This window comes from Lepisosteus platostomus, chromosome 7, assembly GCF_059453375.1.
Source record: "Lepisosteus platostomus isolate fLepPlt1 chromosome 7, fLepPlt1.hap1, whole genome shotgun sequence".
Classification (NCBI taxonomy): domain Eukaryota; kingdom Metazoa; phylum Chordata; class Actinopteri; order Semionotiformes; family Lepisosteidae; genus Lepisosteus; species Lepisosteus platostomus.
In genome coordinates this window covers 21,534,896-21,562,058 of record NC_142617.1, presented here as the reverse complement: position 1 = coordinate 21,562,058, position 27,163 = coordinate 21,534,896, and the positions used below count along the sequence as shown (strand labels likewise).

Genomic DNA, 27,163 nt, shown 5'->3' with positions numbered 1-27,163 from the left:
GATGAGATGTAAAACCGAGGTCCTGACTCTCTGTGGTCATTAAAAATCCCAGGGTGTTTCTCAAAAAGAGAAGGGGTGCTACCCCGGTGTCCTGGCCAAATTTCCCATTGGCCTTTACAAATCATGCCCTCCTAATAGTCCCCATCTATGATGGGATTCTCCTCCCCACTGATAGCTGATGTGTGGTGAGCGTACTGGCACACTATGTCTGCTGTCGCATCATTCAGGTGGATGCTGCACATTGGTGGTGGAGGGGAGTCCCCATTACCTGTAAAACACTTTGAGTGGAATGTCCAGAAGAGCGCTATATAAATGTAAGGAATTAATATTATTTCATTTTTTATTGTGAAAGTCTATATTTTTAAAATCTACTTCATGTAATGTATATGGATGTTTTTTTAAGGATTTAAATTTAAGAATGTACCATTTATTCTGCTGTTACTAGTGACTACATACAGAAATAACAATTTTGCCTCATGAGTTATGGAATAACAGAACAAACGAAAAGACATTCTAAAAAACTTGATCAAGTTTCAGACTGACTTTTTTTTTCTTCTGAGTGTTGTTTTGCATTAAAATATATTAGATGATTAAATCTCATCTACTAATCTTCCTGGTTTTAGTGTACTCCAGAGTATTTTCTGAGGATAGGATGGGTAGTTGGACAAACAATTACTCCTTGACATCAAAACAGAATTACTACAATATTTATGCATGTCAGTTTTCCAAATGATGCAGGCTTTAGTTGTTGGTTCCTTTCATTTTATCTCTGTATAAAGGAGTTCATTAATGCAAGCAGAATGTTAAGTTCTTCAAAATGACCAGCATTAAGAGTTTTTTTTACTTAGTAAAGTGCATTTTGTATACTGTACTTTTTACATATTGCTCTTATTACTATTATTAATGCAACACTACTGTAAAAAGATTATTACAGCACAGTGATAACAGACAAGGAAATAATTTAAGTGTACTTACTCCTTACCCACTCAAAGAACTCACTGTCCTGCAATTTGTCTTAATCTTTTTTCTTTTTAATTTATTTTTTAATTGTTTTCCACAAGACACACAAGAACTGAGACGGTGATAGCGTAGGGGACCATAAGGGGTATTTCTATCATTTCTTTTATTTTGCAGCACAACACTGAGTCACATACAGGAATTACTTTGATAACAGGTCTATACACAATGCACATCTAATGCATTCCTGAAGGAAACTGAATAACTAAACCATAAACCATGATGAACTGTTGCATAAACATGTTAACCCTTTGATAACCAAGCTGTACCCAAATTAAAGAGACTTCTGCAGGTCAGATGAAGAAGATCCATGAGATGAAAATGCTGCATTTACTCTCCTACTGTGCAGCCTGCAAATAGGCAAATTTGGAAAAAGGGATCACTAAAACGTTTGCGCGAACAGGCAAAATTGCAAATATAGAATTTGAGAATATTGAGGTTTTACTGTACCAAGACTTTGCTTTCATAAACATGAAAAGAAATCAATTTAACAGTATGTGATGGAATATTTTTAATACAGTTTAACACAGTAAAATAGTTCAATTAAATTGTTTTTTAACTAAAACAACTAAAAATAAAGTACATGACTGTTCAATAAAAAGCAGATTTGTTTTTATGTGCAAAAGATGTCGTGAAGGAGTACTGTATGTTTTATGACTGTGCTTACACACTTACATAATTCTCCAGAGTACTGTCCTTGGCCATTCGTCCCCATGTACCCTCGTGTGACATCACCTTTCCTCGGCCCTGTGGACCCTTTGGAAGAAGCAGTTCCCGAGGAGCTGTGTCCTCCAGGAGATGGGAAGTTGGGTTTGCTGTATGGAACCAGTGCCTCTTCTGCAGCAGAATCAAAGCAGTTCACATCAGCACTGATTCTTTTAGAAATGTAGATTTGTCTAATTGTATGATGCGTTATAATGAGCTGTGAGGGTTTTCCCAGACAATTAGCTTGTAAAGCTTTTAGTGCAAGAATATAGTGATTCACTCTAATAAAGAGATGTTACTTAGCATGTAAAGATAAGATCTTTTGAAATAGGTTTCACTGCATTCACTGACCAATCTATCAGTACCCTCAGTGAAACAAAACAGACTCTTTTCGTGGCAGACAATGAGTGGTTGGCCATGGACATGAGACAGAAGTCATTCACCTGCCCATTGTCATCATGACATTCACTGATAATTCTCCTAGAAAATTATGATGGAATAAAGTTGCAAATGTTTCAAAACTGTGTTATTCCCTCATAGAGGCCCAGGCTTTTCCACTGGGGATTCTTATTATTTTGGCCAGTAAGTGAAAAATAATAATATGTCTAATAATTAAATATATATGTGGTTTATCATGTGATAGATTTCATTTTAGCCTCCAAATACAAGCTTGGTTTGACTTTTAACAAGCTAAGCACTGCAGTACTTGGCACCTTTGGAAACACTCCCTTCGTCCCTATTTACTGTCCAAGAACATCGTGTGTTGCCTGCAAATGCTGGCAAGAACAGTACACTGGCCTGGTAGGAGCGTGTGTTGGCAGACAGCCTCTACTGATGCCATCTGCAAGACGCCAGAGCCAATTGACGACACCAGTGTGATGCAAAGTGAACAGACATACCCAGAGCTGCACTATAGACAAAAGCCAGTGGAAAATACAAGAAATCCTGGCTAAATCCTCATGCAGGTCAAAAAAAGTGACCTGCTGAAATTTCTCCCTGATGAATTCGCCATCAAAATGAATCTCTATTTGGCTAACTACAGAGGTTATGCTCTTGTTTTTACATTTGGAGAGGTTACATGGAAACCAAAACAGATTAGTATTACATGTACATGTATATGTCATTTATATCTGTTTAGCATTTGTGTTCTTTGCAACCATGGTTTTGGCAAGATGGTTTTACGTTGGATGCCCTTCCTGAGGGAGGAGAAACACTGGAGGCAGTAAAACAAAGAGTGAAAGCTGGATGGAACAAGTGGAGAGAAATAACTGGAATAATCTGTGACAGGAAAATTCCTAGAAAGTTAAAGTGCAAAATGTACAAGACTGTGATTAGACCCGTACTACTATATGGAGCTGAATACTTGGCAGTTGGAAAGAGGGAAGAGAACTTGATGAGAAGAACTGAAATGAGGATGTTGAGATGGATTCTACAGATTTCAATGAAGGATAAGATCAGAAATGAAGAAATCCGTAGACGATGTAGGGTGGTTGATGTGGTTGAGAAGATGCGAGAGGCGAGGTTACGGTGGTATGGACATATCATGAGGAGGGACGTTGAGGAAGTAACAAAGAGGGTAATGGAATTTGAGGTGGAAGGTAACAGAAGAAGAGGCAGGCCTAGAAAGAGATGGATAGATTGTGTGAGAAAAGATATGGAGGTATGTGAAGTGAGTGAGGAAGATGTGCTTGACAGAGACAAGTGGAGAAGAGCAACCAAAGCAGCTGACCCCAGGACAGTCTGGGACTAAGGCTGTGAAAAAGAAGAAGAAGAAGAAGAAGAAGAAGAAGATCTATTTAGCATTTTTGTTTAATTGTAAGAACATACAGTAAGAAGTTTAAAAATGAAAAGCAAGTATGTGAGCCTTAAAACTAGAGCTGGGTAGTTTGTTCCAGACTCCCACAACCCTTGGTGTAAAGACATGCCTCTTGTACTTTATGCACGTCTCCAAATTTTCCACATTTGACCTCTGTTTTGTATTATAAGGTTGATTCTGAAGGTGCCTGTTGGATGGAAAGATTGAACAGGGGAATTCCATTACCCAGTTCTTAATGCAGGTAGAAGTGTTACCTTGAATGACTAATGTCTGAAATGTTAGAATTCATCTTTTATGTGGAATTTATAAAACACCTGAAAAGCTAAATTAACTATAACACAATCATTCTTTGTTTCCATTATTGCTGTTGTTTGTTTGAATAATTCTATTAAGTAAACAAAGCAAGATCTACCTGGCCTAAATAGGATGGAGTGGTGGCACTGTGGCTAAGGATCTGTGCCTGTGGCTGGAAGGTTTCTGGTTCACATCCTGCAACTGGCAGAGGGATCCTACTCTGTTGGGTCCCTGAGTAAGGCCCTTCACCCCAGCTGCTTCAGGGGCACCATATAAATGTCTGACTCTGTGCTGTGACCCCAAGCTTCTCTCTCCCTGTCTGTGTGCCTATGTGTCTCATGGAGAGCAAGCTGGGGTATGTGAAAAAGACAAATTCCTAATTCAAGAAATTGTAAAGTGGTCTTATCTTATATGTTTTACTCATTTAGATTCCTAGACCATTGATTCACATAGCTTCTTGTCCCTGAATGATATTTTTGATGTGCTGTCCTATCCCACTCATGTATATTCTGGGGGAGTATATATACAGTATACTGTATATCTGTTGATAGTATATTTCTGAATTTACAGTACTAATTAAAAACAAAAAACATAGGTTCAATTTCACAATGACAGAAAACTGCTGAGGACCTAGAATCTAAGAAATCTTTACTGAATATTTTACTGTGTTCTAATTGTACTATATAGAATGGAAAAGGCAAAATGTGTTTTATTTGAGATAATTAGCTTCAAAACCAGCATACTGTTGGTAACTGTAGTACCCCTTCTTTTCCTTGGTTAGTTACTCTAAACTATTTTTTTTCTATGTAAAATGTTGTGTCCATAAACGGCTTTGTCTTTGCAATTTACATATAAATGAGACTTACACTGTCTTTCTGCAGGGATGTTTATTTTGCCATTGAGCAACACTTTCTTGAACTTTTTCAGGAAATGCTGTGACTTCACTTGAAACTGGGCCATTGTTATATGGCAGCCCTCACACTGAACAATACCAGAAGCTTGGCAAGAGGGATTTTGAAAGCATGAAGAATGCTGATTTTTGAAGGACCATAGATGAGAAAATCTTTTTCATTTATCTCCCGTTTATTTAAAGCATTTGAAGCAAAACATGAGACATGAGATAACGGCATGTCTGTGAAGCATTTGACTGCAGTCAGCATTTCCTTTCATGGAGAATTTCATATTTCCATAGCATAGGAAAGAATAAAGAATACTGAGCACATAATCTTCTAAACAGAGTTAAGTCTGAGCTTAAAGGTACAGTATGGGTTGCATGGGGATTAACTCAACATTAAAAATAAGCCCTGTTACCCAATTACAATATCTGAAAAACAACAAAGGCTAATTTAAACCTACAATATTATGAATTATGAAAAGGCAATAAGAACATGTTTCTAAATATATTCCGCATCACCATCAGGCCTTTTCCATCTACTGCTGGATGAAGGCTTCCCGACAATCTCTTTCATCTCTAATCTTCAAATCATTATCCTTGGCTCTTTTCTCAATGATATATATTGTTATGTGTGACAGGGGTACCAGGTACACCTACTGTATATGGATTGTTTTAAAGTAATTCAATATTTTCAGAATGTTTTAGCTTACTGCAACTACTTTGTAGTGAGGCTTTGACAAAGGAGAGCTGGAGATGATGGTACAGCTGACCTCATACACTAAAACCTTCTTTGAGTGGGATTTTCAAGTAGCCAGAGACAATTGTCAAAAATGTTGTTTTTTACTTTTAAAAGTTTGTAAGAGGCTCATACCTGACCACCTCAGATTCTATTGAAAATTTTACTGGGGTTTTTAGATTTTTAGGTTTTAAATTTTAGGTTAGGTTTTTAGTTACCATTTATAATCCTTCAGAGATGCATAACAACCTGATTTTTACTAAAAGGAATTCCAAGTTGAGTTCATTGTGACATCTTGATAGTGACATCTGCTTGCTGAGTCACTGAGTTTACTTTCTTTCATGGCTTGGCAATGGATCCCAATTGTATCATGTCACTAATCAGAACTTTTCAAGACAGCCATAACCACTTATAATGCTAAACTCAAAGTAAAGCAGAACTTGATGAGTTTGTTTCCATTTCATTTAACCTACCTGATCCAAGTGCTTGTTTGTGGTGTCTCCTGACATCATCATTGCGCTCCATAGAGCCCACACGATCCTGGGCTTGTTGCTGTCTTTCTAGAGATGTCCTAGTCTGCCTCTCCAGGGAGCTCTTCTTTTCCTCCAGGCTGGAGACCTGCTGTCGTTCCAAGGAGCTGGCCTTCCTCTCTCCAGAGTTGGCCATGCCCCCAGCTCGCTGTCCTGCACCGAGCTGAGCCCTAGAGCCCTGGCATGGCGGTGGGTCTGGAGGGGGAGGGAGGTCTGCAAGGAAAGACACAACTGAGCTCCTGGAAAGTAGTGCACTGTTTCAACATTATAAACCCTAGAAAGGAAAAGCATCCATCAAAATATAAAAAAGTATAAATATTCCTAAAAAAAAACAAACATTATTTTTAGCTTACGACTTTGCTTGCTATCCATATATTGAAATAAATGTTACAATTTTCCTGACCTATTTCTTTCAGTTACTGAAAAAGATTTTAATTATGTGATCTGAAAAGCATCGACAAAGTTAATTGATAAAACAACTTCATTCTGAACACAAGGATGCCACTACACATCAAGAGCAAGAAATCCTCTTTTTATGTTTCAGTAACAAATGAAACATAGTGTTTCAACATAACATCATAAACACGACTGAGAATGTACAATTTTTTAATGTACACATTAAAAAAATGTATGTTTTAACATCACTTGCCTTCTCTATGCTACAGCAGACACCACACTGACCACATTTTATGGCAAAATATATTAATCTAAAGTAGCCCTGCTAAGTAAACCTGGTAGCCCTGCTGTTTTTCAAACAGGACAGCTCCATTGAGACAAACTCCAGTTGCATGCTAAACATGCATTTTCACAACTAATTAATGAGGAAAGCAACTACGTTTATTTAGAAGTTTATAAACCACTGTATTAATTTAAAAAAATACATTTGGAATGAACCATTAGCTTAGTTTCACTGTTTGGGGTGTTATAAATATAGTTTACCACAAATTATCTTTGTCACTGGACCCAGCTGAAGCAGGTTTGGAAGATTAATTGGATGCCTTGTGTCTTGGGCTGGGAGGAAGAGCACCACTCTAATTTTGGATTGCACATTTACATGATAAAATATGTTGTTTAATGAAATACTTTAAAGAAATCAAAACAAAAATAATTCGTGAAGCACTTTTGAAAAAAAGGGAAATGTCACTGAAATAAATGGATACCATTTGAAAACCAATGTATTTTCATATCATATACTGCTTCTGTACAGTATTCTGTCTGGGTGTGCCCTTCTTCTCAGATACTGATCCTATTCCATGAGAAGATATAATACTATAGCAACACTGCTACTAAGTAATCCACACAAAAAGGCCTCAGTAGCAACACACTTTTGTACTTCCTATGCTATGACACTCACATTTGTGCACACTATTGTTCTTGATACAGATGGCATATAAAACTACACATGAAGACTGATTTATACAGTAACTATATAAATATAAATAGCCTTCTGTGAAGGAGCTTTACAAATGATGGGGCATTCAGATAACAGGATTATTACCTTCACTTCTTGTAGTTCTGACGTCTTAATTATTTTTCAATAAAACGATTATATAAAACCTTTACTTGAATATTAAATACATTTACTTTCTTTTCAAGATTTTCAAATAATTTCAGGTGATATGGTTATTTTCCAAAAAGCATTTCTGAAGGAACCCAACACATCATAGAATGTGACCCTGTGACTTCTAACACAGATGAAACCAATTTGATTATGCAGCCATTTCACCATTTATCCATGCTTGATAAAGAAAACATATCACAACAACAGTGTCAGCTGCAGTAGATGGACTGTAATAAGGATTGTTTTATTTTTTCTATTGTTTACTTGATCAGTGAACAGATGGTTATTTCAAGGTCACCCACAAATACAGTCATCATTGAGACCACCTTTACTGCCTGGTTTACTGTTAGGGAATACTCACTGGCAATGCCTATTGGTCTTAAATTCTATAGGAACTAAACTATTGTTGCTAACTTCTTTCTTTGCAGTTCCTAATTCACTCAGGGCATCAGTCTGCCCATACAGTTTGACTGCCAGAGCACACAGTGTAGAAAAAGAGGCAACACTTTGTCCATTCTGTTCATGATTGTGTAATGAGGTGAGGAGACCAGATGTCTTCCTCATGATAATGAATGTTGGGGAGGCAACCTAGAGTAGCAAATCAAAAACCAGTACGTGTTTAGGAGGAACAAGGATACTAGAGCACTCAGCAAAAACCTATCCAAAACCTAGGGAGAACATACTGTATATACTCAACACTGATGAACCTAGGAACCTAGGACTACTAGAACTGTGATGCAGTAATCCTAACCACCAAACCATTGTGCCATCCTGGGACACAATAAATGCAGAAAATACTCATTGTATTATTTAATTGGTAAATTTGTAAACAAAATGGTACAGTATATAATGTTTGATGTAAAAACGAAGTTCTTCTCAACAAGATTTAGAGGACATTAGGGTTCATTCAAATATTTAAAGTATAATATTTGTACTTATTATAGTATAATAATACTTATACTATAATAATACTATGCTATAATAATACTATAATAATTGTTGATGGACTATTTTCTTAAATGGCTTTAAACACTTTGTAGCTATCGACTGTTGTTTAATTTCATACTGCAAGTGTACAATTCAGTTGGCATTCTGTCCAGTCACAGACATCCTCACACTCACCGTCTGTGATGCCCTCTCTGCGATGAGGTGCTGGGGCTGGCTCCAGCCTGCCAGCCTTGTGTTTTTTCATGGGCCTGGACTTTTGGCTCTGGTTATATGCTGCACTTGTATTACTGTCTGTGGAGAATGGACTTCCAGGTCGAGGCCTTTGAGGATAGCCTTTTCCTAAAAAAACAAAACAACATGAAAAATATTTCCATCAGGTTTGGATTCATACATTTTAAAACAATTCTGAAAAAAAATAATGCTTCATAAAGTAGTTTAAAAAGACAACCATTATGTTTATTTCTTTACACCACACCAGCAAATTACTTTTTCCATTGAATATAAGGTGAAATACACACACATCCAAAACATATTTACAAGGTGCAAAGTACAAAAGAAATATACACAATATTTTCACCTTTACATTTTATTAAATGTTCCATAAACATATATTTTTATTACATTAAGACACACTGTACAGTATAAGGTTAAGATTTCTTCCTCAAAGTACCTTCATCAGGACCAAACCTCTATTTTATCAAAGGCCTGTTAAACATAATTGTTAAAAAAATAATGAGAATAAAACTCCACAAAGGCAAGTGATCATAGTGATAGAATTGGAACTACTTAACACCCAGTAAATCTGTATTTAGTTAGACAAAAAACTAAGAATCAATATTGTTTTCAATGTTGCAATGAAATGTACACTATGCATGATATGGATATCATGAGGTTAACACTAAATTTTGGATCACAATCACATATTTGTGGACTTATTTTACTGGTTAATTGCTACATTTTTCATTTTACATGTTTTAAAGGTTAACTTTATGTTTTTCTACAGTTTTAAGTTAATCTAATTTAAGTAAATCAACCATTATATTGGCATTATTATGGTTAGATATTAAATTAATATCACTAACAAGTACATGTGGATTTCTGTTCTTCGTTGACTGATATGTCTTTCACCTGTTAAATCAGCCTTAAAATAAGTTAAATTAGGGGCTATCGGCATTATTTTGTCCTAAGGATTACCAGAGAAATGAAACGCTGATGGCAAAGCTACATGTTTGATGTAATAAAAATAATTTGTTAGAATCAAAATACTTTCTATAAAAATGTTCTGTGAAATCATACATCTATATTTCAGTAACTGTTTTTAAAGATTATGCAAACACCAAGAAATCTTGACATAAGTCTAGTTTAAATGTTCTGCTAGATGTTAAATGTTAAATGTTCTGCTAAAAACTTTATACAGTAGTTTTTAAGAATCTATGTAATGCATTATAATCAAAATTTGAATTCTAGAAGGTTCTGTCCTCTTTATCCATTCATTCATCCATCCATCCATTTTCTAACCAATACAGGGTCATGGGGAACTGGTTCATGGGTAAGCAACCAGCGCAAGGGTACACAGAGACGCAAACACACACACACACTAGGGCCAAATTTCCCAGAAGCTAATTTACCTTACAGTATGTCTATAGACTGGAACGAAACCAGAACTCCCAGATGAGACCCATGCAAACAGAGGGAAAACTTACAAACTCCACACAGATAGCACCCCAGGAATTGCTCCGCAATTGCTAACCACTGTGCCATCATGCTATCCCTGTCATCTTTAATGTTGTGAAAGACTGAAAGCAAACATTGGTTATAATATTGATCCATTCCCAAAATTCTTAGTGACTACAGGGTATGCTATTAAAACTCTGAAATGTATTATCTACAGTATATAGCTTTCTTTTAAAATACATAATAATAATACAGTATATGAGAAAATAAAGCACCAAATTATGTAAATATTTCTTTCCCTGCAGTTTAGCTCTGTAGTGTTTTAAAATTTGTATCATTACTACTACAAATAATAAAATGTAATTATTACCATTGTTATTAATAATTCCTTACATAGCACTTTTCTGGACACTCCACTCAAAGCACTTTACAGGCCATTGGGGGCTTCCATCTACTTCTAGAAATGTGAAGCACCCACCTGAATGATGCGACGGCAGCCAAAGTGTACCAGTACACTCTCCACAGATCAGCAATTAGTGGGGAGGAGAACAATGTAATGAAGCCAATTGATGGATGGGGATTATTAGAAAGGCAATGACTGATATAGGCCAGGGGTCAAATTTGGCTAGGACATCGGGGTTAACTTTTTGAAATATGCCCTGTGAGTTTTAATGACCACAAAGAGTCAGGGCCTCGGTTTTATGTCTCATCAGAAGGACAGAGCCTTTTTTATAGTATTGTGTCCCCATCACTATACTGGGGCATTAGGATTTACACAGACCACAAGGTGAGTGCTTCCTAAGGGTCCCACTAACTACTCTTCCAGCAGCAACCTTAGTTTTCCCAGAAGGTCTCCTATCTAGGCACTGGCCAGGCTCACACCAGCTTAACTTCAGTGGGTGACGCTTGTGAGTTGCAGGGTGATATACAGTAGCTGCTGGTTTTGAGTATTCTGTGTATCATAAACCTTATTGGAATTACTCCATACCATCATCCATAACTTTGACATTTGACAGATACTGTACAGAGTTCAAACACAAAAAAGCAGTTTGTTATTTTTACAGCAGAAAACAATGAAGGCCCCGATTCCCACATACAGAAAATGTCTCAAATGATAGAGCAGTCTGAGGAAGAAGATACCTGTTATAACATTAATGACATTGAATGCAATTGACAGTTATTTATAAAGGAAAATCAGAAAAAAAAACAAAGTGCAATAATGTGTTTAAATTTGAGGAAGGGGGCAGGAAGCTTAGTGATAAAAGCCAGAATTCCATCTTAAGAGAATTCTCCAGATTCTGAAGGATGGCGTTCACTCCCTCCTTGAAAGTGAAAAGATGGGCGAAGCTGAAGTCAAGTGCGATTGGAAGATCTGGAGAGCACCTCCAAGCTAGGAGCCATGCATGATTGGTAGCAGAGTGGTAGCCATAGCCGAAGCTTCAGGTCCATGAGAGAATAGAGCTGGAGTGTTGAGAGCAGCGAGAGATGTGCTTCAGTCATAGGTTTACAGACCTTTCTTGGTGAGGCTTGTCCCATCAAACCTGTAGCCTGCTTTGCCGGCTGCTGCCACCAGCGCCTGGGCAAAACTGCCGTTGGTAAAAATGGAGTCGTCAGAGGAGCTACCTACACTAGATCTATGACTAGAGAAGTTTCGCTCCTCGTCTGAAGCGGAACCCCAGCCATTAATCATTGAACCTAAAAATAAAATGCAGGGGGTCCAGTAAGCCATAGGCATTTGAAACTCAGCATTTCTCTGTAAAAAATAAGGATTTTAGGAGTTACTGAAATAATGACAATGAGGTAAATAGGATAAGTTACAGTAGCTGTTTCCCCAGAAAAAGATTACAGTTTGCTATAGAAAAGTAGATGGTGTTCTTAACTCTTATCCTGAAGAAAACATACAGTGCATTATGAGTATAAACTTGGGACTCCTACAAGTAAATAAGTTTGGCCTCTATTCACTTTTCTCTGTAAGCATTGTTAATGAAACATTGCAAGGATTTTCATATGCAACCTGGTTGTTTGATGCCTCTCATGTCCTTAACAAATTGTACTGTTTTCTAGAAACATACAGTAGCAAGTACTTCTAGACTTGCAAATCCATACTTGTGGTCATTCAAGTCATCTGCTTTATCAATTTCCCTGTTGGACTGAACTCAAGCAATACTTTAAAAAGGTATTTAATTGGTTGTTAAATAACTTCAGTGATTAAAAGCATCTGGCTGTCTCATTTTAAGTATGGTAATTATTTTAAATCTTCTAATTACTGGTGATACTTGCATGCTGTGTAATTAATTGGGATTAAACTTATCTTTACTGAAGGTTACTGATTCTCTGAGGCTTTGACATTTTCTGTCATCGTGCTAAATGTTCAGCACTGCACTTTTTAATCATGTAATTTGTGCAAATGTTTCAGTGAGGAATGATGAATTATTTTTTTGAATACATCAACTAAGATAAACTGTTAAAATGTCTAGGTGGACTAAACAAACCTTATATAAAATTCAATTCATATAAAAACATTAACAAATTTCAGAATTGAACTTTATCATTGGGCATTGGACTGAGGAAATACTGTAACTAGTCACACAGAGGCTGGTCTAAGGTCCCAAACACAGTGTTCTTACCAGCATCTGCAAAAGCCAGAACCTTGATTTACTATATTTACAAACCTTGATTTATATTAGCAGTGTGCACAACTTTTTGATCTTTCTAGTTTTAGTTGGATATACAGCATCACAGAATTAAGATATGCCGCATAATATACATACTGTATACTATTTACTTAGGATTGCCTGTTCTCCACATGCGCTACTACTGTACACTGACATAAGATTAATGTCTTGGAAACCTAATTACAGATAAAGTAACGATATAGTACAAATTTTACAACAGTAATGAATATATACTATAACTTGGTTCTAAATATTGTTAATATTTCGAGGGCTTATAGAAAAACTATTAATATTATATTAGATATCTTTACTTGGCTGTTAGGATACCCAAATGACTTTCACAGCTCTCCAGAGGCAATTTCCACCTGGAATGATGGACCCTTAAATATTTTGTAAAATCTTTGGAAGTATAGACAGTACAGGCCTGGTTCTGGGTTCAGGGATTGCTTTGCCTGAATCACCAGATTTTTTATATATGACTGTGACCACTCACTAGAAGAAAAAAAAAAGAAGAAAAACAAAAGAAACATTTCATCTTCTGTCTTCAAAGATCATTTTTTCAAGATGTGGCATGTGTAGCAGCCTGAAAATCTCGTAGTATTTTCCCTGTATGTCTACTACATGGGATAAAATTTGAGAAATATTGGGCAAATATAAAAAAAAAGTTCTGCATATTTTTTTATGAACCTGGAATGTTTTTTTTGCATGCCTAAAAAATAAAATAAACCAAAAATATATTTATTATTACTAGCCTATAGGCAGTGCTGGAACGGCTCTGTATGGCCTTTAGACTGTAAAAAATAGCTCCAGTCTAGTCTTCAGGTGAGAACTGATAACCAGCGGATAACAACCTGATTGATCATATTGACTGAAAGCTGAGAAACAAAGAAAAGCAGATAAACCCTGGTAATTGCTCAGAATGCCCTATAAACCCCCCTCTGCATGGTCACAAATCTCTGAATGACACTACAGTATCTTTACCTATCAGATCAGCTTTTTCATAGGCGGGCAGTTTGAAAATAGCCTCAAGACCCCATAGCTTTTCATTATTCATTAGCATTTCATTACTCTCATACTGGAGCTACCAAATAATGTCCTAGTAATTCTAGTGCCCTGTGTAGTCTTATAAGAATATAGCGTGTTGTTAAGTAATTACCACCCTCAAGATGTGTATGTGTTCAGTCAGTCTCCTCATGTGCGTGTATATCCTGTGTTTGGTTTTTGTGGTTGTAAATGAATAAAGCTAGCGCTTGGTTTGTTAATCGCGTCTCCACTCGTCCTTTGTTCTGAAAATAACCTGTATGCGCTACAATATATTGTGTCAAGTTTTGCTTTTGTGGTTATATTTTGCTGGACAATATGGAAAAATTGCAATATCTCTGAACAACATCACTAGATATACTGTATGTTCTTATAATAAAAGATTGCTTTGCTGTATTTGTGATGGAAATCCGTTGTTGTGAAACTGAGGTTGTCTAGTTTCTTATGATATACCTTTTTCTCATGCTGTGAAATTGACATGTTGTGCTGTGTGGGTATTTTTTTATTGCATTCAGGAAAATCTAATTCATTTGGCTTTTTAGAAAATAGTTTTACTACAGTGAAAAATATTATGGTTTAATTTAGAGGATATTTGAGACCACTTGATTGTGCAATACTTGTCCTATTTAAATAAATGTCCTATTTAAAAAAAATAAACAAACTGTATCCTAAGTAAACATTGATTTCAGTGTGTAACATACTGTACAATACAATAGTTCTGCAGTTCATCTAGTAACAATATGTACTGTATACAGACCATTACTACATTGCTGTCACTTGTTTTCTTAATTGATCAATTATGTTTTCTATGAATTGGCTTCATTACTCTGCTCTCCTCCCCACTGATAGCTGATGTGTGGTGAGCGTTCTGGTGCACTATGACTATCATCCAGGTGGATGCTGCACATTGGTGGTGGTGGAGGGGAGTCCCCATTACCTGTAAAGCGCTTTGAGTGGAGTGTCCAGAAAAGCGCTATATAAGTGTAAGCAATTATTATTATTAATTATTATGTTTTCCAAGCAGCTGTATAATTAGTTGCATTTGTGAAAACAAGAGCAGGGTTATGTCATATGATGCATTTTGTCCTTTCAGGATGAGCAAGTGTCATTCACCCATGATTCCTTAAATTGTCATAATTAATTTGTCATTCACCTATAATTTAAAATTACCCACAAGCATGCATGGGCTGCATAGGTGACACCTGAAGAAGGCTCAGCTGCCGAAACTTTGTGTTTTCTTTCTTCTCTTTTTGGCATAGAATAAACCTATTACTTGTTCCATAATCTTAAAATGCAATCCTAACTTCACTGTCATTGGTTTCCCTTTAATAACCTTGAGGTCTGATCAATGATGGAGGCAAAAGTATCTACCAAAGAGCTGGAAGTTTTTTTTTCTATATATTTATAATGGAATATTGTACATAATCTGAATGTCTGGAACAATAATGATGACAAGGAAAAAAATTATTATAGATGAGTACCTAATATTTTAATTTTTTTACAGTAAGGAGAAGGAAAATGTATTCTTCCTGTTGGATTTCCTGCCTTCCTACAGTAAAGTGCATAATTCGATTACAACACAATTTTCACTAATAAAGTATCTTTAATGCAAGTTCATTTTTCTCTGAAAGCAAACCTACTTTAGAAAAGAAAAGCCTACTTTAAATTGTCCATATTAAAAATCCTGTATTACTTTCAAAATTCTAATTCCTGTAGGGTCAACTGTATGAGATGGAACTAGTATTTCATGTAAAGAAAATTTCACAAAGGTCCTAGTTGTTTGAAAAGAAGGAAATGATTTTGTTCATTAAAGTCAGTGTTTGACTTCACATACAAGAAAAAAAAAACACTTTTCAAACAATTGAAATAAAAATTCACCAGCAATATAAAAGGGATTATTGCAAATCCTCTGGAATGTCTGTCCTCCTTAAAAGGATAACTCAGGAAGCCATGTTATAGTATGTTGTATAGTATCTGATGGATGCTTAACATTGGAAATGCCTAAAATTACGAGGGGTTCTAAGAAGGAATATTTACATTTAAGAAATCACTTAATTAGCCACATACAATTTTTTGCATTAGGAATCTGTCTTTTCACATACCCCAGCTTGCTCTCCATGAGACACACAGGCAGGCAGAGAAAAGCTTGGGGTCAGAGTGCAGGGTCAGCCATTTATATGGTGCCCCTGGAGCAGCTGGGGTTAAGGGCCTTGCCCAGGGGCCCAACAAAGTAAGATTTCTACTCCTACAGGACACGGGATTTGAACCGACAACTTTCCAGCTACAAGCACAGATCCTTAGCCACAGTGCCACCACTCCACCCAGCTGAATGCATGGGCTGAATGTGTAAAATAGTTCTCTAAACATGGTGTTTTACTTAATTTTCTTCTGAATATAAACCAGCTTAAAAGAATGCCATAACAATCCAGCCAAAACACACACATTAGCTGTTAAACAGTGACATTTCTCAGATTGTTGTGCTACTTGGCAGCCTCCAAAACACCAGAATACAAAACTGACTGGGAGACAGAAGTAGACATGATGGAGGGAGACAGAGAGGGAACAAAGGCCGGCACCGCTTCACTTTGTTTGCCAAGTGTGTGTCTGAAAGTTGTGACTTCTTCAATCGATCTGCTACTTCCAGGCTGGACAGAGCCTGAACCGAAGCCAAAAGGCCAATGGGGAGGATATAAGGTTACAGACAACCTTTGAGACATGAGGATAATGAGGGCAAGCCTGTCATTACAGCTGGGGGCTCTGCAGAAAAGCAGCAGGTATTGACATTAAACAACAAAAGTTATCAAGCAAGATAAGGGCTTGGATCTAGGAGAATTAACTCAAGAAAGAACAAAAGGAAAAAAGGGCACGACTGAAGTTACATGGCTGAAAGGAAGAACAATGAAACATATATGCTGTAAACTTTTTACTTTCTGTTGCCGAGTGTCAAATATGATATGCTGCAGAGACCCACTGGAGACATCAGATGTCCTTAAGCTTGTAAATCATACTAATTCCCAAGCCTCAAAGAACCACATACCTCCAACCTTCAGTGTTATTATCCCTTAAAACTGGAAGCACTGTATGGGGCTAGAAATATCTGCACTGTCTTTGATCTCCCACTTCAATGGAAAGTATTTCTAGTGTTTTTTGTATTTCACTAAAAAGTGATCATTTGCTTTTATTCTCTTTATGTCAATTTTAATTCCCAGCAATGTACAGTATACATTCTCTATTTTCTGTAATAACACCCGGGGATATTATTTTTCAGTGCTTCTTCCTGTAGAGTCTGATAACACACTGGTGTATTCTCTTTTTTACAATACTACCTGCAGCATTATGTATTACTGAAGAAAACATATTCTGGAGGTCTGGACTTAGAAAATACTCATTAAATTGTCTAAGATAAGAACCCCCTGTTCTGTTAAACTAGTCAAGGCACTTAAATTGAGTGCAGGCTGAGCCCTGTAGTCCAGACATTTCAAAGTTCAAAGTTTAGTTTTTAATTAATTTGCCAACTACCACTTGCTTAAGTGCACAACTGGTTTGCTACACAAAAGCCATTATTGAACCTGCAGTGCTGTCAAATTATGCTAACTCTCATCATTGTGACCAGCACCTGGGGTTTACAGTATGAAAAGAGATTGACAGCTCAAAAGCATGCTTTAAAGGAAACATACAGCGGTTCCCACCCTCTCATTTTTTTTTTTAGAAATTTGGAATTGATGATTTGTTTTAATCACAAACCTCCTAATTTGGAAATTCCAGCTGTTTTAATGCTTGGCTCCCTGGTGATAGATCCTAATCCTTTCGGCAGAAAATGAGACAAGTGTACTTGCCCCACTGCAGAACCATCCAACATACAGGTGTCCACAGTGTTTGATAGGAGAACTAGCACTGAATGGACCAGCAGCAAGTCTCTCACTGACGCCCCTACAACCTAGCAGGTGCCTGGTATGTCCCAACAACTAATTTCAGCTATAACTTACTATCACATGGCAAATCACAGATAGTCAGCGTGAGGCATGAAATTAGCAACATATGGATCATAAAACGTACTTGTGTTTAAAGCAAGCACCTTTTCTAGTTGAGCCACAATAAAGGCAGTTTGATTAAAAAATATTGTTGATTGCTAAGAGTCTGAAAAATAAAGCTGTTTATAATTTGTACACCATGATTATTTTTATGTGATTATTTTTCTCACTGTAGTATATGTAGTGATATAAAAAATATCAAGGTCATAGGTTAGGTACAGAAATGAGGCAGATCTTTCTGATAAATGTCAAGCTTGCAGACAGCAGGTGTTATATAGTATGCTGAAGAGACCCTGCTGACACAAAAGCCCATCAGTACCTGCAAAACAAACCCAGGTCCCATTCAGCTAATGACGTACTTCACATTAATAAGGTCTGAACTGTACTTGGTACCAAGGCCTTTTTGAGAGAAAACATTGTCCTTAAATGATAATTGTTCAGCTCTTTTGGGTGATAGAGCAACCCATACAGGAGAAAAGTGTCTTAGAAATGTTTGTTTTGTGAAGTCTTCTATTCTGGAAAAGAATAGACAGAGGCCTTGCTGTCACAGGACAGGCAGGAGTCAGTGGAATCAGTGAAGGTGATGATGCTCCAGTGGACTCGTACCCATCTAATCAGATGCCACTCAGCTGTTCAGTCAGATATTATTTCTAATTGCTGTCCAGTGACACAGTTTTAATTAGAAACTTCAGCTTCTACAATGTACAGTCAATTCTTCAATTTAGTAAGCTTTTATACCCTGATTTACTTCTTTGGAGGCATTAGGTTAACAGATACACAAGTGCTAGAACAATGTTATAATGTTCCGAATGACAGTAAATTATGTGACCTCTTTCATCTACTTTCCTTCACCCAAAATTAAATGTGTAACGCACATATGATCTATTGAAATACATTAAAAACACTTCAGAACTGTTAAGTCTAAAATATAAATCAGAAGGAAGGTGTAGGTTTTGTAGAAACACAAAGAAACATTTTTTAAAAATCTAATTTGGATCATAACTATGTATAAACAAAATAGACTGTAAAACAGTCTGCAAAAATTCCCACTATAGCTTTGCTTTTCTTTTGTTACATGACATTGGTGTACATTTTTCAGGGGACCTTTTTAAATACTTGCAGGAAAAATTCAGAATTTAAACATTATGCAATCAAAGTAAAATATTATATAATCAAAAAAATCCCCATTCTCATTTTTATAAAACAACCTAAATGATTATATACAATGTCTACACATTTAATTAATCCTTAATAAATACTGTTTTAATAAAATTATTGTTTTTCATCATGGACTTATAGTAATAATTTTTTATGGATACCTTGCATCATCTTCATAGCACTGTTGCGCCATGAAGTGTGTTTGCATGTGCTCTATTTTCTGCTAGGACTTCTATCAAAGCTGTTATAATGCAGTGATGCAACAAGTAAAGGCTTATTCCATGCTGAAAAGAGAAGAAAAGAAACACAACATTTCAACTGTGGAGCCTTCTTCTGGTGTGTTGTTTCTTTTCTTTTCAGCATGGAATAAACCTTTACTTGTTCCTCTGCAGCCTAAACATGCTGACGTAGCTACCTACTTGAACTACCTAGTGATGAACTGGAAAGAGCTGCATCTGTAGGACAGGCTGAGGAATCCACTTGCTTTATCCCAGTAAAGGCAAGCAGAGTGGTGAGAGGTTAGAGCTGAGGGATGCATTATGCAGACAGATGAAGACAGACAGAGAATGGACAAAGCAGAGAATCCTCTGTGTGGCCAGGCTGAAAGGACCGAGAAGGCACAGTGCAGCTAAGCAGAATAGAGCAAGGCAGTGGAGCTGTGAAGCCAAGCAGGACAGGAGAACTGAGCAGTTGCACAGTGCCACTGGTCTTGTGGGTTGCTGAGCAGGAGTAAAGAATAGGGGGTAGATGAGAATTAGGCTTGCAGTGGGGTCCCGTCTCAGGATTGGGCAGACAAACTGAGTAAGGCAGAATATTTCTTGATCTGACAAGCTTGTTGTGTTAAGAGTACCTCCTTAACTTCATAGTAAGCTCAATGGCGGGGCACCTGCCTGTGGCAGACCAAGGTTTAAGAAACCTGGAGCTAATGAAATAATTACCCATTAAGTGGGGACAGGTGGCTGGTCCAGAAGCCCCGAGCGAGTTCTCACAGCACCAGGAGGTGTTTGACACTTTGTGAACACATCTGGTTACCATGGAGACTGATGCTGTAAGCCCTGCCTTCCCCGGGCATGACAAAAGCTAGACATATTTAAAATAGTGTCTGTAAACTAATATATGTCCTAAGTGATTGTGTATATAAACAACTAGATTTCACATGCCTTAGAAGTGATACAATATCTTTTTTAAATTCATCTTTGGTCGCCAAGCCCTTCACTACTATGCCATTAAGCTAGCAGATAAACTGGAATATTACTGCTAGACAATAACATCTATGCCACTAAAATTAATTTATGATCACTCGGCTCTTCATTTGCATATAATTTTCTGCTAAAATCATTCTAGTTGATGAGCCTGCGTCTCCTATATCCATTAAACCTTGTGCCTAAGAATGTGAACTTACTAATTGCTGTCTTTTTATGGGCACAAAAGCAAGCAGAACCTAATCACTACTATACATTTCCAGTCTTTTGAGTCACGCATGTTAACTGCCAGTTGAATAAAAACAGACCATGTAATAGCTTCAAAAGTCAGATCTCTACAAAAATGAGCAGTACAAAATCTGAAAGGCACTTTGTAAATAGCCTTTAAGGATTTCTGGATCTCATTTATAAATTTAAAGAAAACAACAAACATGAAATTGAGTTTGAGTTCTTCAGCTGCAAGTATAGTGTATTTAAAATGATATGGAAAATTATATGGCTTTGTCATCTGAACTATAATTTTTTTAAAACAATGTTCAATTAGGATTGTAAGGGGCAATGTGCTGTAGATTTTCTCTTCTAGGAAAGATATGAGAAGAAAGAAGTAGAGGTTAATCCCATGCTGAAATTAGAAAACAAAACACAATGTTTCAAAACCCTATACACTGAGCTTTCTTTATTTTAAAATGCTTCAAGGACTTTTATTCCAGAAAGACTTCAGAAATCAAGGATTATTCTGAAACTAGAATCACATCTTCCACCAGCTTTTGATGATAGACTAATTTCTTATTAAAAAAACTCCCCATTCATTACAAATCTGAGCTTTTCACACATTTATAGAAATGCATCCCTCAAATTTCTATTTGTTTGGATACACATTCTCACCTGCTGTGGCCATTCTCACTTGCTCTTTCTTTAGTGTTTTATGTTCCTGCAGCTTTTCTCTCCACCTCACACCTGAAGGAGGCTCAGTAGCTGAAACATTATGTTCTTTGTTCTTCTTGCATAGCCAAGGCATGCTGATGCAGCTCCAACCTCTGCCTTCTTTACTTGTCACATTTTAGACATTAAATACGTCTTTTTGCATTAAATCTACCATAACTAACAGTAAGACAAATGCAAAAAGTAATAATGATATGGAGTTGCACGTGAAGGTGAATTCTTAATCTCAGGTTAATTGATTTCAGATTTTGGGATAGCAAATTTTAAAATCTTCCTTTGATTCTCTATCGGCTCTGATTTTGAGATTTAGGCTCCCAAGAATATTTGAAAAACATATACATATAAAACAAATTTTGTTTAAACTGCATGGAATAAAACTTTTGTCTTACATGAAGACAGAATACACATCTTTACACATAGAGAGTTTGGGATCTGCACTACTGTACTTTCTATGTATGTTACTGAAAATAATTACTTAGGATCCTAATGCAGAATTAAATTCAGATTCTTTTTTTTCCCAATAAACATTTGCAACCGACAAAACTGATTTCTGTAAAAACAATCAAGTCAATCAGATTGTGGCATGCCCTTGAATAATAAAATAATTAAAAATCTCCTGACAGAACAACTGAGGAGGATTAATTTTGCATTAGCATTAAAGAAGCACAATTTGATTGCAATCATGTGATCAGAAGCAATAGAGCAATGATCTTGTCAGTCAGTGCCGTGTTTTTTCAGAGAGAAAAAACTGTTTTTAAAGCTGATCAGGCTGTTAAATCCATTCGTATTGAAGGAAAGAGATACTGTATTTAAAGTTAAATTGGATAGGCAATAAATATGGAATGCTGGCAGCCCCAGGTAAAGTGGACTAGTAATCACTTCCAAGAAATCAAGTAAAAGAAACACATTGAGTCTGCTAATAACAGAAGCAATAGAATAGTTAGTTATATTTTATCACTTTAAAAATTAGGTTTAAAACTGTATACTTTTGTGCCACTAATATATGTATATTAGGATATTAGTAGTTCAAGTTGGTGGCTACGTCAGCATATGTAGACTGCAAAGGAACGTTGTGTTTCTTTTCTTCACTTTTCAGCATGTAAACCTTTACTTGTTCTTTATTAGGATATTATCTGTAATCACAGAACCCCCCCCCACTCAGGTCCACTGGTACAGAACATCTGAAATGCTCCTAAGAGACACCTGCAGAGTGACATCACCACACCACCTCCAATAAGTACCATCTGTTCAACTCAATCAAAGTGCTCCTTGAAAGGTTGCTTGCTAACAGGTGAGCTTGATTGAAGGTAATTGGTGGGGTTATGATTGGCAAACCTCACCTTGACGAAAAGCTGTGCATACATTCTTAAACTACAGCATATGAACAGTGTTTGGAAATACATTTGAGTCTATATCATGTATTTAATGAAAGAACAGAAAAGTACAGACCTTGAAACACCGCCAAATGTTCACAGTGTACTGGAGTTTCCTGATATATAGACTAAATGACAGCTCCCTAAATTTGTTTTCCTCTGAGTATAAATGGCAAGATTTTTAATCTCTTCCATTCTCCTCTTCATCACTATTCAAAAGTGCTGCCTTGCAGAACATTTTTTCCCCATTTTTAAGAGTCTGGAGGCTGTTCAGTTTCCTTTCTCTCCTATTCATTAGGAGGCGATTACACCACAAACATGACAAGATGTCAGTTCCATCAAGTATAATAACTCTAGATTTCCATTGCTTTTGAAAACTGGGCTACTTCAAGCAAAAAATGCAGGAAGGCTGTTTTTTTTTTCTTTCCACCAAAAAGAGGCTTCTGTGAAGGATTGGGGGTTGGCAGATTAAACTGCTTGGAATTTCTGAAGAAGTGTGGATTGTATCAGGATGCAAGAATAATCTAGCTCTTACCTACAGTGCCTTCACAGACTATGATACAGGGAAGGATAATTTTATGTTTTATCTTTCTGCTGTAATAGTACCAAAATTCTGAAAATCATTCCTTCTTTACTGCTGTGAACGTGTTTTAAAAATAAAAGTAGAAACTACCTCCCATGACCTGAATCCATAATGAAATATGCTTCATATATATATTTCACTATTATATTTTACAACTATTATTGTAAACTAACTTTCACCTCAGCATCTGGTATTCTCTGTAAGCTGAAGCATGCTAACCTTTCCTTTAAATTTCAACCTTCTTAAAATGCATGAATGTTTCTTATCTTTTCTTATTATCATTCTTCTGAGCAGCCTAAACTGATGAAGCCAAAAAATGAAGCCAAAAGTGTCAGTTTCAAGTGAATATATTTTCAGGTCCATGGACTTCATAAATGCTTGTCAAAATGTTTCAGGAGAAATAAAGCACGTTTAACAACATTTTACATAAATAGGAACAAGATTGTCAGCTTTCCTCTGTATGCTTCTGTATATATTGTGCAACATAAACATTTCAATGCCTGAAAAAAAAAGCAATAAAACAAAAAGAGAGCACAAATCTCTATTAAACAAGGTGACTAACAAGAGCATTTACTCACCTGTCACTGAGCTGTCCAGATTGTCCATGCTGGAGCCAGGGGTGTGCTCTATACCTCTGAGTGGCCGTGCCATTTCATAAGCTTCGTCCTCTTCTTCATCATCGTCTTCCTCATCTGGAATGTCAGTCTCAAGATCTGAGACCAGAGTACTAGAGATATACCCCACAGGAGGGGCAGGGGCTTGGGGTGGGTGGTTACTGCCCTGCATGTGCCTGATAGAAAGAAAATAAATAAGCATGACAGCCATAAGGGAAGTTTAAGGAAATAACCAGAAAAAAATTAACAAAGTTTTACAGGTTTTATATTTAAGAATTGTGTTGGTATTTATTTCATTCTTGCTTTGATTCAACAAGAATTGTGAGTGACAGAAATTGTTGGTTTGTGTAAATTGTTCAGTAACTGTGTCCAGCAAGCATAGTGAGGTTATGCACAGTTGAAAATGTACTATGAATAAATCTGATGTTAATGCAGTAAAAAGTATAGTTATACAATATAACTATACAATATTTTACAATAAATAAAATCATTTTAATTTCTATAATGTATTTGCAGTATATACTGTTTCATTATATTAGAACAATTTCCCACGGTTCAGCCCATGACTATAGGTAAAAATATAATCCATCCATTATTCACTGTCGTTTCATCCTATAGAGCTGGAGCCTCACCTGGCACCACAAGGAACAATTTGGGAGAAGACTCTGGATAGGTTGCCAGTCAAAGGCAGGATCCATACACACATAGCATACAAATTGCCATAAACCTAGCCAGCATATTTATTGAGGTGGGACACATACACCCCATAGAAGATGCCCAAGTTCAGAAACAAACTCAGTGAGACAGCAAGCTGTACCACTATGCTGACCTACTGTAAAATATCACTTTTAATATATTTATTAAATATATTAAATAACATTGCCATGGTGTTTTTCTATCTGTGCAATTCCAAAGGCAATAAAGCAAGTGAAACATTTCTAAAATACAATTCTCATTCATTTCAACACAAAATTACAGAATTGTAATGATTTTGTCTTAGGACCACATAATGGCTTTGTGTTTTGTCAGAAGGAGAACATGCCCTTGGTAGACCAACAGTCTGTTTTGAGACTGTTTTTCATACATCTGTCATCCATCTAGCACCTTGCAGGGCAAAGAGCGACAGCACGTTCAAGTCTCTGTTTGCATGTCATATTTGGCAAAGTGGGAATCTGTCACATTTACAAGGTCTTTTCAAATGTCAAAATCATGATTAGCCCAGCATAGTCATTATCCTTGAACATGGCATTTTCTATTAAGACATGACAACCTTTCTGTCGCTTGTTAATACTTTAATAAGAGATGTGCATTTCTTGCTGAAACACAAGAGTAAAGAAGGGGTCCACTTTGAAGCTCCATGCAGGAGTGTGCAATTAATAAAGGAAATATATACTCAGAGAAATTAAAAATGCAACACATTTATTGGTTTTATTAATAAACAGTCTAATATCACCCCCATTATGCATTTTTTGTTTAAAGAATTTTCAATCATAATATATAAATGTGGAGGAAATAATGTGAAGGAATGTGCTTTAAAGGAAACTCAAAGGATTTTAACAATTTAACTGTTTTCACCATATTTACCACTTTGGAACAGTGAATTTGTATGTCACAAATTTTTCTACTGCATATAATTCTTTTCGTTTTCATTCATCTAAAATATGACCTACGAAATACATGCTTATATTGCCTTGAACCACAGACAGAAAAATGTTTGCGTTGATACATGGTAAAGTGGTTCCGCTATGCCTGAAGTTGCCTTTTCTCACCAGGTTTGTTTGGCAATGTCAAACTGGTAGGCCCGGGTCAGCTCATCCAGGTGAGCCTGAAGCATGGGCTGCATCTCATCCCGTGGGGAAGGCGTGAGTGTAGCGCTGGACTGCTGACCGAAGGACACTGCAGGGGAGGAAGCCACTCCCCGGATGGGTGGAGTGGGCACCCGCTCGTCTTCCTCCTCCAGCTCATCTTCCAACCCCTGATGAAGGTAAGTCTGGACTGGGAGTGGGGGTCCCCAGCCGTCACTCTCATACCTGCAGGAGGGCCGGCAGTTTATAAGGATAAAAGACCTATAGGTCTACCACTAAGGAAGGTAAACCTTTTTTTTACCTCTGGCTTCTGACAATTACACATAGCTCAATTTAAAAAAGGAGGTGAAGCAGAACTGTGAAAACTGAATGAAACTGGATTAACATACGTAAAATTACGATTGTGAGAACAAAAATCATCCAAAAATGCCTTCAGGTACAGTTCAGACATCATATGCATAATCAGGTTTAATCTCAAACTGCCAGTCCTGAGTTCAAATTTACAAGACATAAGAAAATCCGTTTACTAGAGACCTTATTAAGCAAGATGTTTATCCAGATAAAAAATTATGTGGATGAAAGCCACATTAAATTAAAATCATTAAATTAATTAAATTCAAGGGAAAGATGTAATTTGCCCTCACAATATATGTTCCAAATTAACCTACAGTAGGTGTTAGCTGCTTATTTAATATTTGATGTTTGTGCAGAATACAGCCTGAGAGTTTCACATTCATTCTTATAGTTTTCAGGGAAAAAGTGAAAAATATGAAATCTGTATCAAAAAGAAAATACTCTAGTTCTGTTCTGACATCTAAATGGCACCAAGAATGATAACCTCCTGCAGAGCAAATGCTGGTGTTTTCATACATCTTATACAGGACCATCTTATTCATCCAAAAAGACCATTACACTGGTTGCTAAAAGCTTTACACATGTTAGGAAATCTCTCATTGAGTTAATATTTTGATACAATTACCAAAAGTGGTATTTCACAGCATCACAGAGCACAAGAAAAAGCACCCGACGCATGATGTAGGGTAAGATAACTGTGTATTGCACAGAATTATTAATTGAATTGGTGTAGCTATACTGCATACAGTATACTGAATATATATTCTATCATTATAATCTGTGACACCCCGTGTAGGGATGTGCGTTGCAAGGTATGGCTTTACTTTTTCAAGGCATCCCCATGCCTAAGATGGCAGCGTGCAGATCACAAACTGGTGACAGGAAACCAGCAATCACTGGAACAGAATGTAGAGCTGATCATCATAGACAAACAGAGTGGAGAACAAGGAGCAGAGTTCATGCACAACCTATACTGGGTCACCCCTCTGCCCCTGACAAGCTGAATCTGTCACTTGCCATTGTAGGAGGGCTAAGTGATGTCACACACCCGAAAAAATAAGGTGCTATATCTGAGTAACGGGAGCCAGGATAAATCAAGCCATGATACTGTGTGGTGTGTCTCTGCTCGCGGGCTCACCTTGAACCTGTGCCTCTACTGTGCACCTCCCAACACGGCATCACAAATATTATAATAATACTTGATTTAAA

At 36.7% G+C, this 27,163-nt stretch overlaps 1 protein-coding gene across 10 annotated transcripts in view; it reads right to left on the bottom strand.

The window, feature by feature from the left end:
- Positions 1 to 27,163, bottom strand: part of robo2 (roundabout, axon guidance receptor, homolog 2 (Drosophila)) — a 623,900-nt gene that overhangs the window by 7,768 nt on the left and 588,969 nt on the right. For 5 of the 10 annotated variants that reach the window (XM_088639711.1, XM_088639706.1, XM_088639705.1 and 2 more), the window contains 7 exons: positions 25,565 to 25,825; positions 23,760 to 23,971; positions 11,689 to 11,871; positions 8,677 to 8,841; positions 5,937 to 6,206; positions 1,693 to 1,854; positions 1,107 to 1,367 (listed from right to left, as the gene is read on the bottom strand). In XM_088639711.1, coding sequence (XP_088495837.1) covers positions 1,348 to 1,367; positions 1,693 to 1,854; positions 5,937 to 6,206; positions 8,677 to 8,841; positions 11,689 to 11,871; positions 23,760 to 23,971; positions 25,565 to 25,825 — 1,273 coding nt within the window. In that variant the 3' untranslated portion in view covers positions 1,107 to 1,347. Of the gene's footprint in view, positions 1 to 1,106; positions 1,368 to 1,692; positions 1,855 to 5,936; positions 6,207 to 8,676; positions 8,842 to 11,688; positions 11,872 to 23,759; positions 23,972 to 25,564; positions 25,826 to 27,163 lie in introns of those variants that run through there. The other 5 variants (XM_088639712.1, XM_088639713.1, XM_088639714.1 and 2 more) reach the window with 3 other exon arrangements.